General features: G+C 43.1%; 1 protein-coding gene and 1 long non-coding RNA gene across 4 annotated transcripts in view; one reads left to right on the forward strand and one right to left on the reverse strand.

Moving 5' to 3' along the window:
- Positions 1–14,576, forward strand: part of TSGA10 (testis specific 10) — an 81,619-nt gene that overhangs the window by 53,280 nt on the left and 13,763 nt on the right. For all 3 annotated transcript variants that reach the window (XM_084646325.1, XM_084646323.1, XM_084646324.1), the window contains 7 exons: positions 1,158–1,326; positions 3,160–3,270; positions 4,102–4,287; positions 6,084–6,293; positions 8,272–8,474; positions 8,834–8,938; positions 13,552–13,686. In XM_084646325.1, coding sequence (XP_084502451.1) covers positions 1,158–1,326; positions 3,160–3,270; positions 4,102–4,287; positions 6,084–6,293; positions 8,272–8,474; positions 8,834–8,938; positions 13,552–13,686 — 1,119 coding nt within the window. The remainder of the gene's footprint in view (positions 1–1,157; positions 1,327–3,159; positions 3,271–4,101; positions 4,288–6,083; positions 6,294–8,271; positions 8,475–8,833; positions 8,939–13,551; positions 13,687–14,576) is intronic.
- Positions 1–14,576, reverse strand: part of LOC311530023 — a 47,130-nt gene that overhangs the window by 14,624 nt on the left and 17,930 nt on the right. The gene's annotated exons all lie outside the window — the stretch shown is intronic.

Raw genomic sequence — 14,576 nt, forward strand, 5'->3', positions numbered from 1 at the left:
CCAGGCCCTCCGGATCTCTTCATCAGGCCCCTGCCATGTGAGCCCTCTCAGCCCCCACTCCTTTGTACCCCGAGCCGGCTGTGTGATTTCCAGCCGGATCGCCTCCGAACCGCGCCACGGTACCATATTTACATGCTCGTGCTCCACACTTTTCACTTCCCTATGCTCATGTCCCACCCCGACACCAAGTGGCTGGACCTTCTACCAGCTGTAGAGGCTGAGGGACCCTGGTGGGCCATCCTGTATTCCATCTTGGTTCCATGGCCCGCTGGGGACATTAGCTGGTGGCTCCTTCATGGAGCCATGGGCATGTACCTAGCGTGGTCACCCCTGTTCCTGGCGCCTGCCCTTTTTGCGGTGTGAGGGAGACCCTGGCGCATGTCTATTTGCAGTGCGCCAGGTTGCAGCCCCTCTTCCAGCTCCTCCAGAATCTCTTGTTGAGGTTCTGGCTCCACTTTTCCCTGCACCTGTTTATTTATGCACACCCCATCCATGGTCTCATGAAGTCGAGGGACCTCCTTGTCAACCTCCTCCTAGCTGTAGCCAAAGTGTTCATTGAATACACATGGGAGAGTAGGTTGGCTGAGGGGGGGCTCTGCAACTGTGGGGCCTGTTTTCGTTCCTTTATCCATTCACGCATCCAGGCAGAGTTCCTCTGGGTGGCTCCTTGGATGCTTTTGAGGAGCAGCGGGCACTGTCCGGGGTTCTCTGCTCAGTGTCCCCTTCTGGTTCCTTAGTTTTGGCCCTTTGACCTCCACACCTGTTCCTATTCTGTTTTTTCGTTGTCCTTTGTATTTAGTTGAGTACTGGCTGCGGGAGAGGCCTTTAGCAGTGGGCAGGCTTGTGCCCGCCCTCTTCCCAACACTCAATAAGATCACTCTCCTGTGGGATGTGGAGCTACTTAAAAAAAAAAAAATCACTCTCCTGCTGCTCTCTGGCCCAGCTGTATCCCACTAGCCACTGAAATCTAAATGTGTTAACAAATAAATTATTTGTAGTTAATTATCTTATTAAAAGTGACTTTCTATTTTATAACTGTTTTTTTGTTTAATGTTTATTTGTAAACTCTTTGACTCCTTGGAAATATGTCTCTTGTTAGGTTAATTATTGTTGTTATATTGAAATGCTTATTACATTCTGTCTTATTTGCTGCATAGACAGTCTACTGAAGCTCTATGCATCTGTAAGGAGGATATCACCAGATTGCGTCAACAACTGGATGAAACCAATGATGAACTTGCTCAGACTGGCAGGGACAGAGAATCATTAGCTCAGGAGAATGACAAGTTGCAGGAGCAACTTCATAGAGTTAAGAAGGAAAATCAGGTATATCTAGGTACAAAAACCTAGGCTGAAAGGTAAAATTGCATATTTCCCGAAGTGTTGCATGTAATTTATGTGCTATTATATGCAAAAGAACTAAACTCAGATCATCTGACTGGTTTCTAATCTCATCTCTGTCCTGTCATGTCCTGTTTTCTCCTACATCTCATCTGCAAATGGTGTGAAATAAGTTTCTAGGTCAGGGATTCTCAAATTTTTTCATAGGGTGGATCACAGAGAGGTATCTTGAGGAGCCACTACACCAGTTGCTTACATGGAAAAGTAATATTAAGAAAGTATTTAGTATTTTAGTTGCCTTTAAGGTGACAAATGTTTTGTCCTTTTAAAAGTAAGTATTACACTGTCATCTTTCATTCTTTTTTTCCCTCCCAAGTGTTCTGTTCCTTTTGCTCCTCTTCTCTCTTGCACATGCTTCCCTCATGTCTGGTCGTCTTCTCCCCTGTTGCCTGTTTGTCCTCTTTGCTCTGCAGATGCTTTCCTGTAACTTGGTTCACTCTTCTGGGCATGTTGCTCAGTCACCTGGTGGTCTTCTCCATCTGATGTCTTGAATGTTTTATTCTTTTCTCTTGTTGACATTCTTTCTTTTTATTTACAGTATTTATATCCCTAGGAAGAGAGCCCAATCTGTGTGCATGTCTGTCTCTCTAGGAAGCTCAGTTATCCTCCTCTTCATCATCATTTTGTTCCTTCTCGTCCATCCGTTCATCATCATCATCATTCTCCTCCTCCCTGCTCTTGTCTTGTTCCTCAGAGTCTGCCTTCTTGTCTTTGTCTTTCCTTGCTTCTTTCTTGCCTTTTTGCTCACGCCTGTAAACTTCCAATGATTCCTTTAGAGGGGCTATGAATCTCTGGAACTCCATTTCCTCCATGGCTGAGAGCACATCTCCAGCATTCAGTGTTTTTCTCTTCCCCTTCACTGCAAAGTTATTTTTGCTTGTGCTAGATAGCTTTGATAGATAGTAGCTGAAGGAGGCTCCTGTTTCTTCTTCTCTTAAGTAGCAGTGGTTTAACGTAGGCCTAATCTGCCCTCAGAAATTGCATTGATTAAATATATTTCTGAATTGATTTTGTTAAATTAGTGCAACCCATCTTTCTGTGGACATTCTTAAATGGCTGTGTTATTAGTGTTGTTAATTCGTGTAATTTCTGTGTGTAGACCAACTGACAGAGACAGCAAAGCTTGCTGTTCCGTCTTGTTTCTAGTTACTTTTACAGGGCTCCAGGTTTTTCTTTGCAGTGATGAGTCAGGATGCCTGTGGAAGCAGTTGGAAGTAAGGAAGAAAGCCAGCATCTTATAATTGGCCAACTTTCATTGGACCAACAGGAAGTGCTTTGTAGCTTTAATAATTTTGCTCTTGCCCTATGGAACAGTTTTATCCTGGACTGTGTCTCACAAATAAATCAGAACCTTGTAAAATCCTATCAAAGAGCTGACCTCTTCTCCCCTACCTTTTTGCTGAAGAACTTTAGTACCAATTACCTCCGCACCTTTTTATAAATCATTGTTTTTGTCTTACATTAGCCAACTATGTTTTTTGCAGAATGTTGTGTTTTATAACAGATTCAAATGTCCTCTTAAACTTTTTATAAAAGTTAATCTGTGAAGATTAACTAGAAGTGTAATCATCATGTTAATATTTTCTGATGTGTTTGCACAGCTGAAATGTTTGAGTTTAATTTATTTTTTGCAACTTTTAACCATAAAAAACTATGCATCAAAGCAATATTCACTATTTACCTGCTAGTAAAATGGAATAAGAAACTAAAGGCATAAAGAGTGTTAACCTTGTGGAAAAACTATATCTTTCTTCACAGATTCTACACCAAAAACTTGCAAAGTGTCAGAATGAGCTTGATGATATGAAGTTGAAAGGGCAGGATTCAAGCTCAGATATTGCCAGATTGAAGAGCACATTGAATTCTATAGTAAGTGTTTGCATGTAGGTGAGACAGATAGAAAAAGCTACAGAGGTAACAAAAGCTGAGTTGCAGTTTTACTACTTTTGCATTAGGCAAGCACTAGGCAAGAAGTGTACTTTACTGTTTTTTTGGTTTGTTCGTTTTTTTTGACGTTCATAAGATGGGATACTACATGATGCAGGGACTGGGTGTCTTGTATCTCCAGATCATTGGTTTAATACCAGATTGGATCAACAGTGACTGAAATGTAGCATCTACTCACTGTCCAGGGACTTTTGTGAATGCTTGAACTCAGTCACCTGTTTGCTTCCCATGGTATTCTTTGCCTCCGTCGTTTTGGGGAGTGCTGTACACAACAGAATGGGCCACACAACTCCCATTAGTGATAGTGCTGGCACTAGTCTATGAAGTGGTAACAATTCACCACATTTTTTTTCTCACTATGAACTATTCCAATAATATTCCATAAATGTTAAAACTTGTAATTTAATGGTATTTCTAGGATTTAGTATACAGAGTTGAAAATCATTTATCTGCAGGAATAGGGAAATTATTCCAATCATTTGTGTCTGTTCAGGAAGTTTTAATTTAAAACATGAATGGGGCATATCACCGTATTGAAGAAATTCATTTTTATCATTTAACTTAAAAATGTGGCTAGTAGATAAATGTAAGCAGATACAAAACATTCTGCCTCTTGCGAAACCTTTTATTTGATGTCTTGGCTGAAAGGGCAGACTCTTTGTGTCATCCCTTTAGATACTATGCTTCCTATATTTATTTTGTCCCACTTAATGCAGAAGATCAGTTTAAAAAAAATCAGATGCTGTATTTTAGGAGAGACAGAACCGTGAACTTTCGGAGAGCTACCACAGAGCCAGTGAACAGGCAGAAAGCTGGGAAACAAAATTCCACCAAGCGGAGGGAGATTGCAGCTCTGTCAGAGTGATGCTTCTCAATACAGAGTCTGAGAGCCGTAGGCTGAAAGAAAGAATGGAGTCCCTTGAAACAGAGATTGAGCAAGTAAGGTGGCATAGTATCTTAATAAATCCCCCTAACCTAAACAATGTCTGGCAATATCTTAACTCTGCAGTTGTTTAAAGATTTGGTATAATACCTACTTCAAAGACAGGTGGGATAAAAGACACAATACGGTCCAGGATTCTTCATAAAATTGTATCTTATAGTAGCATGGGTTGGAATACTGTTAGCCACAGATTTAGGAGTCTGTTGACGGAATTTAGATTCCTAAGTGCCTAATTCCCATTTGAAAATGAGATTTAGGCTTCTGAATCAGTTAGGAGTTGCAATGCTGAGTGTAGCAACATCTATAGACCTTTAACAATGTGGGACGAAATGTTCGGGTGATCCAGGAAAACTGGGACAAAACCCCAGTTCCACTAGAACTGGCCAGGACACTGGCACTGCCTCCTCAGATTGGGACATACCGTGGGTGGCAGTTCGCATAGGCTGGGGGAGGCTGTGCCTCCCCAAACAGTCAGGCGTGACCCCACCCCCCTGCTCCCTGTGTGTAGCCGCTCCAGTCCTGCTCCAGCTGGGGAGGCTGTGATGGCGCGCCGCCTGCCCTCCCATGCTCTGGGGCTGAGGGGCTGGGGCTGCCTGTCCTCCCGAGCTGGGGAGCCTGTGGCCTCATGCCTTCCCGGTGTTCCAGGCCTGGGGGGACTGCAGCCACTGCCCACCCTCCTGCATTCTGAAGCTGGGGGGACTGCAGCTGCACGCCACCCGCCTTCCCAGCACTCCGGAGTTGGGGAGTCTGGGGCCACACACCGCCCGCCTTCCCGGCACTCCAGGGCTAGGGGGCTAGCCTGGGGCAGGACTGGGGCATTGGCCGTACTGGGGGCAGGGAGCACTCTGGGCTCTGGTGGGGGTGGAAGGGGCAGGGCCGTGGGCGGGTGGAAGGAGCAGGGCTGGGGTTCACACGCTGCCCATGGACATACCAGGATGTGCTCGCCCTAAGCAAGGATGTTAGTGAGAAGACCTGTGGCTGTCATCTTGGGAATGTTTCTTTGGCGTGATTTTTTTTTGGTCACTTCCATAGGAGTGACAGCAGTGTAAGTATTACTCACAATATCTAACTACTCATTGATCTTTTTTTTCCTTTTCAATCTGTTTTCTATACATAAAAGATGGGATTTATTTTATTGTTCAGATAAGTGATTCTCTTATGAAAATGAATGGAGGGCTGAAAGCAGAATTTTGAAGATATCTGCTCCACAGGCACTGCAAAATCCCAAACAGGGATTCCAAAACGTCAGTGACAACTTTATGATCAGAAACAAGATTTTTTAAAAATTATTTGATACAAGGGGTGTGAAAAGTTTATTTTAAAACTTACTCTAGAATCTTTCAGAAGTTCTGACATTTTACAAAAGAATGTGCAGGGTTTTTTTCATTTTCCATGGGAAGTTTCTCAAAAACAGTATGGATTGTTTTCTAATAAGATCAGGTTTTTGGATAGTGTTAAATAATTTTCAGTACAAATTGTTACTTAACTTAGACCAAAAAGAAAAGGAATACTTGTGGCACCTTAGAGACTAACCAATTTATTAGAGCATAAGCTTTCGTGAGCTACAGCTCACTTCCTCAGATGCATATCGTGGAAACTGCAGCAGGCTTTATATATACACAGAGAATATGAAACAATACCTACTCCCACCCCACTGTCCTGCTGGTAATAGCTTATCTAAAGTGATCATCAGGTGGGCCATTTCCAGTCCAGAAAGTACTCTTTCTTTTTGCGAATACAGACTAACACGGCTGTTACTCTGAAACTTAACTTAGACCATTCATTTTGGCAGCACTTAACAACAGAAAAAGCCTACAAGTCACAGATTTCTACCATAAACAAGTCTCTTATGAAAATGGAAGAGGAGCTTCAGAATGTGCAGCTGGAGAAAGTCTCTGTACTTGCAGATCTCACATCTACACAAGAGCTTTGTATTAAATTAGACTCTAGCAAAGAGCTACTAAATCGGCAGCTAAACTCCACAGCACAAGAAGTAGAAAGGGTATGTAAAATAATATGTACTGGAAGAATAGTTTACATGTGAAAATTACATTTCAGTTTATAAGAGAGAATTTTTTTTTAGTGCCTTGGGTCTAAATTTTCAGAAGGAACTGGTGATGACATTGAAGAGGGAAGATACTCTGAAAATCAGGCCCCTTTGAGGTGTCTTAAATTGAACAGCTTGGTAATTGAGGCAGCTAAAATCACTTGTCACTTTTGACAGTGTGAGCCTTGGATTTTAAATCCATACACCTGGTGTCATCTTCCTTTGGAGTAGCTGGCTGCTAACAAAGAAGTTTCCCAGAAGGAATGTTGAGATGCCCAAACTTGACTCTTGTAGGATGTACAGTATAGGCTGTCTTGTCCATAAGGTTATTTAGTATGCTTGATAATTACAGTATGTTTTTGTTGGCCCTGATTTTCACAAGCATTGTGAAGTTAAAGTTGGTGATAGACAAACTTCAAAAGCTTCAGTCTGGATAAACTGAAGAATATGGACGCTTAGTCATACTACTCAAATATTTTCAGTATAATGCCTCCTCTGTGTCATTCCCTGTCTCAGCCTTTCTTTATTTTTGTTTTTGTCCCTCCTCCCAACACCACTAGATCATTCCTCTTTTTCTTCCCTGACTTCCAGCATTCTCCTTTATCTTTTTTTCTCCTCCATAACAGACCCGCTACCTTTGAAGATAACATTGTGAGGTCTGGTAGTCTCTTTGCTGGGCTATAGGTCAATTGTTCTAGTCAAATCTTGCATGTTCTGCAGGCTTTTCATATCATAAGCGTGCAATACATTCTGAGATGCTTCCGATAGGAGAAGCCACCGCCTTCGTCTTCTTTTGTATGGCTTGGGTAGGTAGCAACAATTACAAATGTATATCTAAGTTTGATAGCCAGCACATTGCCGCAGCAGTGAGCTGGTGAATGTCCTTCAGGCCCCCAGCAAAAGAACAAAGTGGACACTCAGATATGTGCGGGGGAAGCCTTATACTGTATGACGGGGTAGTCAATTATTTTTTGTCAAGATCCAAATTTCTTGGTCAAGGCCCAGACTTCAGAGAAAATAATAATAATTAAAAAAAAATTATGATAAGTAAATAAAAAGATTTTGGGGTCTGTTCAAAAGCATCTGGCAATCTAGATTAGTAGAGCCCTATGCAGATACAAAATTTGTATATGCATCCAATCCGTGATCCGCAAAAATGGTCTACGGATATAATGCGAATAGCTGCGGATTTGCAGGACTCTACGGATTAGGCCCGTGGTCTGCCTATTGACTACCCTCTCTCTATGAGGTCTGACTGAAGCTGTCTGAGATGTAATGTGAGATTACCAGACTTGCTGGATCCTTCCATGAGCTCATCAAGTAGGAGGGCTGTTAGTGATTGTGGAGAGGGAGAAAAGTTGCAGAAAAGCAGGAAGCAACTTGAATGTATATTAGATTCTGGGAAGAGTTTTTGGAGGAAGGACAGAAGTTGGGAAACTGTCTCTAGCTTTGCACCCGTTTAACGTACGCTTTACCCAAAGCTATGTGTACTCTGCCACACAGGCCTCTACTTTCTACAGCATTCCATTGCAAAAATCAGCAACAAACTGGAAATTCTATGGCAGCATGAAGTATATTCAAAATTGGAAATTTTTATGAATTAAAGTGATTATGAATAATACTGTTACAGTATTCCTCATATTACAGTATGCCTTATACCACTGATTTCATATTAACTTCATGCTGCTTCCAAACTTTCAGTTTTCAGTGTGGTGCAGATTTTTGTATTGACCTATATAGAACTGCATTGTGAAAGTTATTGAGGGGAGAGGGAACTGGAGGTTTTGACTGCTGGGTAGTAGAAAGTTGGGCATCTGAGACCCGGAAAGATGATTTACGTTTCAACAGCCATCCTGAAATCTTAAATTAATACCGTATATTAAAGAATGGTAAATAGGTATAAATGGAAAACCTGTAAATCTATGTCTTTCAGCTGCAGAATGAATGGGAGTCTTCTCGTTCTGAAGTAGAACTCCTGAGGAAACAACTAGCTAATGAAAGAATCTCTATGAAAAACCTGGAATCTTTGCTGGTGTCCAACCGAGAGAAAGAATTTCAGTCTCAGATAGCCAAACAAGAAAAGGAATCTGAAATTCAGCTTCTTAAAGAGCAGCTTTCTCTGGCTGAGAATAAACTGTGAGTAAATAACCAAGAGATAAAACTATTTGATTATCTGAGCAGAAGTGATTTTTGTCTCTCTTCTGGATGTATATACATATATTGGTTATTTACCTGCATTTTTGAACAATTAGAGTACCTGAATAACTTTTTAAAAATGGAAGAAATCCAAGAGTTGATACCTGCTTTTGATTCAGCAGCTGTACCATATAATGTTTCCCCTTTAGATTTTTATTTAACTCCTTTTTAAAACTGTTTATGTGAACTGCACTCTAATGCTGCCCTTGCTAACTAATCAGCTGTGTATATTGATATATTTGGAAGGTTATAATTGCCCCTTTTTTCTGAATCAAATGACAATTTAATGTACTTTACAGTGCTATCCAGAGTCGAGATTTTGCCCAGCTCAGAAATACAACAACTCAGTTAGAGTCTGAGCTAGATATCACCAAAAGGCAGCTGGGGACAGAGCGCTTTGAAAGGCAAGTGTATGTTTTTGTACTATTCCTAATTCCCCATATTATTTCAGATGAAGTATAATATAGTAGTTAGAGTAATAGAGTAGTAATTGAGAAGAAAGATGGCAGAGTATTTAAGGTAATACCCTGGGATGTAGGTTCAATGCCTGTGTGCTGCCACAGTAAAATTAATTAATTAAAAGCAGTCCAATCAAGGTCCATATTTATTTTGATACTGAGGCCATGGCAAAATCTGCAAAAAGTTAGTTTAAAACCTGGAAAATGTTAGTTGAAAAACTGTTACCCATAATGCTCCTATAGTATGTAAAATAGATCAGTTTGTAACACTTGTATCCTAATCGATCAATACCAGTGCTTTTCAAACAAAACAACCTCCTAACAGGTCAGTCGCTTTCTTTTGACGCCCTCCCCACCTTTACTTTGGAAGTGCTAGCTAATCTGATCAAAGATAGTCGAAAGGAGGAGAAAGAAATAAAGTAGAGGAAAAAGGAGTATGGAGGAGAGGCGGGCTAGAGAAAGAAGAGTAGGAAAGTGAAGAGAAGGAGGAAAGGAGTTAGAGGTAATGGGAATATAGAGGGGTGGGGAAGGAATACAGGAAATTCTGAAGTATTTTGAAAAAATCTTCAAAAACAATGACAATTCACCAGCTTCTCCTATAGTTTTCCTGTTGCATCCCCTCCCACTACCCCAGTAATGCAATCAGTCCATACCTCCCCTCATACTGCACAATTGGCTCAGCAGAGGAGTTGGGGCTAAAGGTGAACCTGAGGGCAGAACTGGGGATGGGAAAGGAGCTGGGACGAGAGGCAGAACTGGCCTGGGAGTGGAGAGGGAATGAGAGCAGAGCTGGGCTGGAAATGAACAGGGGACGGAGTGGAGCTGCGGCTGGGGATGGAGCTGGGCTGAGCAGGGGGCAGAGTGGAGGTGTGGCTGTGGTTGGAGCTGGGCGGGGTGCGGAGCAGGGGACGGAGTGAAGCTGCATCTGGGGCCGGAGCTGGGCTGGGGGCAGAGCAGGGCTGAAGTGAAGCTGCAGCTAGGGGTAGAGCTGGGCGGAGACAGAGGGGCTGGGTAGTGCTCCCTCCCTGTCCCTTTTGGGGCTGGTCTGGGTGCCACCATGCGCCCCCCTGAATGCTCCTCCATGCTCTCCCTGGGGGACATGCCCCACAATTTTGGGCCATTGTTCTAGAAGACATTATAATTTGATAAAATGAGGATAGTATGGTAAACTAGTCCTAATACAGTTATTGTAAGTTCTCCTAAAGTCCATAATTCTGAACCTTTGATGTATCAATCAGAATCTTTGCTTTAATAAATCATTTTGTGAACAACATACCTCCAATATCTGTCTAATACTGTTTTATATTGCATTAATCTACTGGTATGTTCTGTTCCTTGTGTACCACAGCCAGCAGCATATTTTATATCAGGAAATCCTGACATTTGGCAACAGTAAAGTGAATAGAATAACATTTATAGTATTTTTCATAATCCAGACAATGAAGTAGTTTTAGAAAGTAATGTGTTAGAGACACATATTGTGGTGTCTGTAGGGAACTGGAGCAGCCATTATGTGCTCCGCAATAGCTCTTGCAGAACCCTGAGGAATGCAAGAAAGAGAACATTGGCCGAGAGAGATTGGGATTACCCTCTCTATTATGGAATTTTTAGCTTTGGTCTGAGGAACCACCAGAGAAGTTCAAAAGAATCTTCTGCTTAGTATTTCTTCTAGCAGATAAATATTTCTAATAGTGCAGAACAATTTCTCTTTAGTGCATTGGGTATGTGTCCTAGCCTTGTGCAGATGATGTGGAAAAAGCTGAAGTACTCAATGCTTTTTTTGCCTCAGTCTTCACAGACAAGGACAGCTCCCAGACTGCTGCACTGGGCAACACTGTATGGGGAGGAGGTGAGCAGCCCTCAGGGATGAAAGAACAAGTTAAGGACTATTTAGAAAAGCTGGACATGCACAAGTCCATGGGTCCAGATCTAATGCATCCAAGGGTGCTGAGGGAGTTGGCTGATGTAATTGCAGAGCCATTAGTCATTTTCTTTGAAAATTCGTGGCAATCGGGGGAGGTCCTGGACGATTGGAAAAAGGCAAATATAGTGCCCATATTTAAAAAAGGGAAGAAAGAGAACCCAGGGAACTACAGACCGGTCAGCCTCACTTCAGTCCCCAGCAAAATCATGGAGCAGGTCCTCAAGGAATCCATTTTGAAGAACTTGGAGTTGGAGGAGAGGAAGGTGATCAGGAACAGTCAACATGGATTCACCAAGGGCAAGTCATGCCTGACCAACCTGATTGCCTTCTGTGATGAGATAACTGGCTCTGTGGATATGGGGAAAGCAGTAGATGTGATATATCTTGACTTTAGCAAAGCTTTTGGTACGGTCTCCCACAGTATTCTTGCCAGTAAGTTAAAGAAGTATGGATTGGATGAATGGGCTATAAAGTGGATAGAAAGCTGGCTAGATTGTCGGGCTCAACGCCTAGTGATTGTTAGTAGGCTTGATGTCTAGTCGGCAGCCGGTATCAAGCAGAGTGCTCCAGGGGTCGGTCCTGGGGCCGGTTTTGTTCAACATCTTTATTAATGATCTGGATGATGGGATTCATTACACCCTCAGCAAGTTTGCAGATGACACTAAAATGGAGGGAGAGGTAGGTACGCTGGAGGGTAGGGATATGGTCCAGAGTGACCTAGACAAATTGGAGGGTTGGGCCATAAGAAATCTGATGAGGTTCAACAAGGACAAGTGCAGAGGCCTGCACTTAGGAAGGAAGAATCTCATGTAGTGCTACAGGCTGGGGACTAACTGGCTAAGCAGCAGTTCTGCAGAAAAGGACCTGGGGATTACAGTGGACGAGAAGCTGGATATGAGTCAGCAGTGTGCCCTTGTTGCCGAGAAGACAAACAGCATATTGGGCTGTATTCGTAGGAGCATTACCAGCAGATCGAGGGAAGTGATTATTCCCCTCTATTTGGCACTGGTGAGGCCTCACCTGGAGTATTGCGTCCAGATTTGGTCCCCCCACTACAGAAGGGATGTGGACAAATTGGAGAGAGTCCAGCGGAGGGAAACAAAAATGATTAGGGGACTGGAACACATGACTGATCAGGAGAAGCTGAGGGAACTGGGATTATTTAGTCTGCAGAAGAGAAGAGTCGGGAGGATTTGATAGCAGCCTTCAACTACCTGAAGGGGGGTTCCAAAGAGGATGGAGCTAGGCTGTTCTTAGTGGTGGCAGATGACAGAACAAGAAGCAATGGTCTCAAGTTACAGTGGGGGAGATCTAGGTTGGCTATCAGGAAACACTATTTCACTAGGAAGGTGGTGAAGCACTGGAATGGGTTATCTAGGGAGGTGGTGGAATCTCCATCCTTAGAGGTTTTTAAGGCCCGGCTTGACAGAGCCCCGGCTGGGATGATTTAGTTGGTGTTGGCCCTGCTTTGAGCAGGGGATTGGACTAGATGACCTCCTGAGGTTTCTTCCAACCCTAATATTCTATGAGTCTATGAATACAGCAGAACCCCGTTTTTCTGATCTAATTGGGGGACTGGTACCGGATCGGATAATCAAAAATTCAGATAATCCGGAGCAGTGGTTCTCAAACTTTTTTTTCCATAGACCACTTGAAAATTGCTGAAGGTCTCGGAGGACTACTTAATGATCTTTCTAAATGTCCTTTGTACCATTAACTAACTATTGTTAAGTGCTTTGGATAAAAGCACTATATAAAAAAACCAATAATAATTAACATTTCTGTTCTACAAATAAAAGCACACAACTCATATTTTAATATCATTACTTACCTTTCTAACGCAATGGATGTGCCCTCCCTCCCGAGCTGGGGCTGGGAAGGAGGGGGGTCTCTCCCCCACCACAGCAGCCACAGAACTGAGGTTTGGAAGGAGGCCCATCTCTCCCCGGCAGCCACAGCCCTGGAGCTGGGGTAAGTCACCTCTTTCTCTGGCTGCCTCAGCCCTGCACATCCCAAATTCCCCTCATCCCTTTTTCTTGCCCCACCTACCCCCTATTTCCCCCCCCCCCCAAGGCTGCCACCACCTCACCTTACATGTGTGTCTTCTCCAGGGTCCAGGCACCTAATTAGTGGAGCCACACCTGCGCGGCTCCACTAATTAGATGGTTGGCCCTTCATTCTCTTGTGTGCGGCTGCCCAGGGGCGCAATTTAGAGGGAACTATCCATGGACCACCTGAATGGAGCTCGCGGACCACTGGTGGTCCGTGGACCACAGTTTGAGAACCTCTGATCCAGAGAATAGGAAAGTCTGAGGCCACAGCACTGTCTAGTGGCCACAGAAGAGATCACCTGCTTCTGGACCTGTGTGCGCTGGATGTTCAGATAATACGGAGAGTTGGATAATGGAGGGTCAAATAAATGGGGTTCTACTGTATTTCTAACTACAACTTTCTGGTTTAGAGATTGAGTGCTATCCATTGAACTGTGCTGACAAAACATTTATGCACCCTCTTTTTTTATTGCACGCCATACTATAACATAAGACTACTTTGGATCTAAAGTAGAGTCTTGTAGAGAGGCTTTGCTTCTTAGCTGGTAATGTCTCCTTTAATATCAATTACCATTTTGATTTAGGGAACGTGCTGTACAAGAGCTTCGTCGCCAGAGTATTACTACTTCATACCAATTAAGCTCTACTTTAAGGACATCATCACCTGAACGTTCCCTCCATCGATCTCCTGATTGGACTCTGGACAGATCCTTGGAAGGGTAAGTCATTCAAGAATATCCCAACTCATGGTGGGAAAAGAGAACAGAGACTTAAAACTTAACTTTTGAGGAGACAGAAGAAGTAGCACGGACCTGTTTCAGCTCGTGGTTGAAGTCTATGGAATTTCAGTACTGTAAAAACTGGTGTGAGTGAAAGGAGAATCAGGCCCAAAGTCCCTACTAATGATCTTAAAATTTTGTATTCAATTATATCAAATATACAGTACATAGTAGCTATATGCACTGTAATTGCTATAGTTATAACACTGACAATACTGTACAGACTTTCCTAATAATTGTAAATCATCCCACTGTTCAATTTTAGGTACAAATATTTGATCTTACCAACAACAAAGTCAGTATTTCATGTCAGTCCAACACTTCTTTAAGTATTCGTCCACTGTAGTTAGACTCCACTGTAGGTGCACATGTGCCCCATGTATGTGTAACCCTTCTGCCAGCCAGAGTTTACAGCAACAAGGGCCGGGTTCAGTACATAGGGGTTCCCTTTCAACAATACAGTGCAAAACCGGCTCAAGCCCCCACCCAGTGACCTGGGAAAATTACACACACACACACACACACACCCTAGGTGCCTCAAAGAGGCAATACTTCCCCTCTCGCAAGCACAGAGTCTCGGTGTAGCAAAACATCTTTAATAACAGAAGGTAAGCAACTCAGCATTAAATTGGGAAAACACCACAACTAGGGTTCATTAACACAAACCATGAACCAGAAGACCCACCCGTAAGTAGATTGGGCTGTGTCTTTTCCCTTTGGTTCTTGAGTCCAGCAACCCAAAAGTCACCCCACTTGCCGTTGCTGTCGTTGGTCAGTGCAGCCCCAGAGTTCAGAAGTTCAGCTGCAGAGTTTACCTCCCAGCCTGGGTA

Source organism: Lepidochelys olivacea, assembly GCF_965140295.1.
Source record: "Lepidochelys olivacea isolate rLepOli2 genome assembly, chromosome: 1".
NCBI lineage: Eukaryota > Metazoa > Chordata > Testudines > Cheloniidae > Lepidochelys > Lepidochelys olivacea.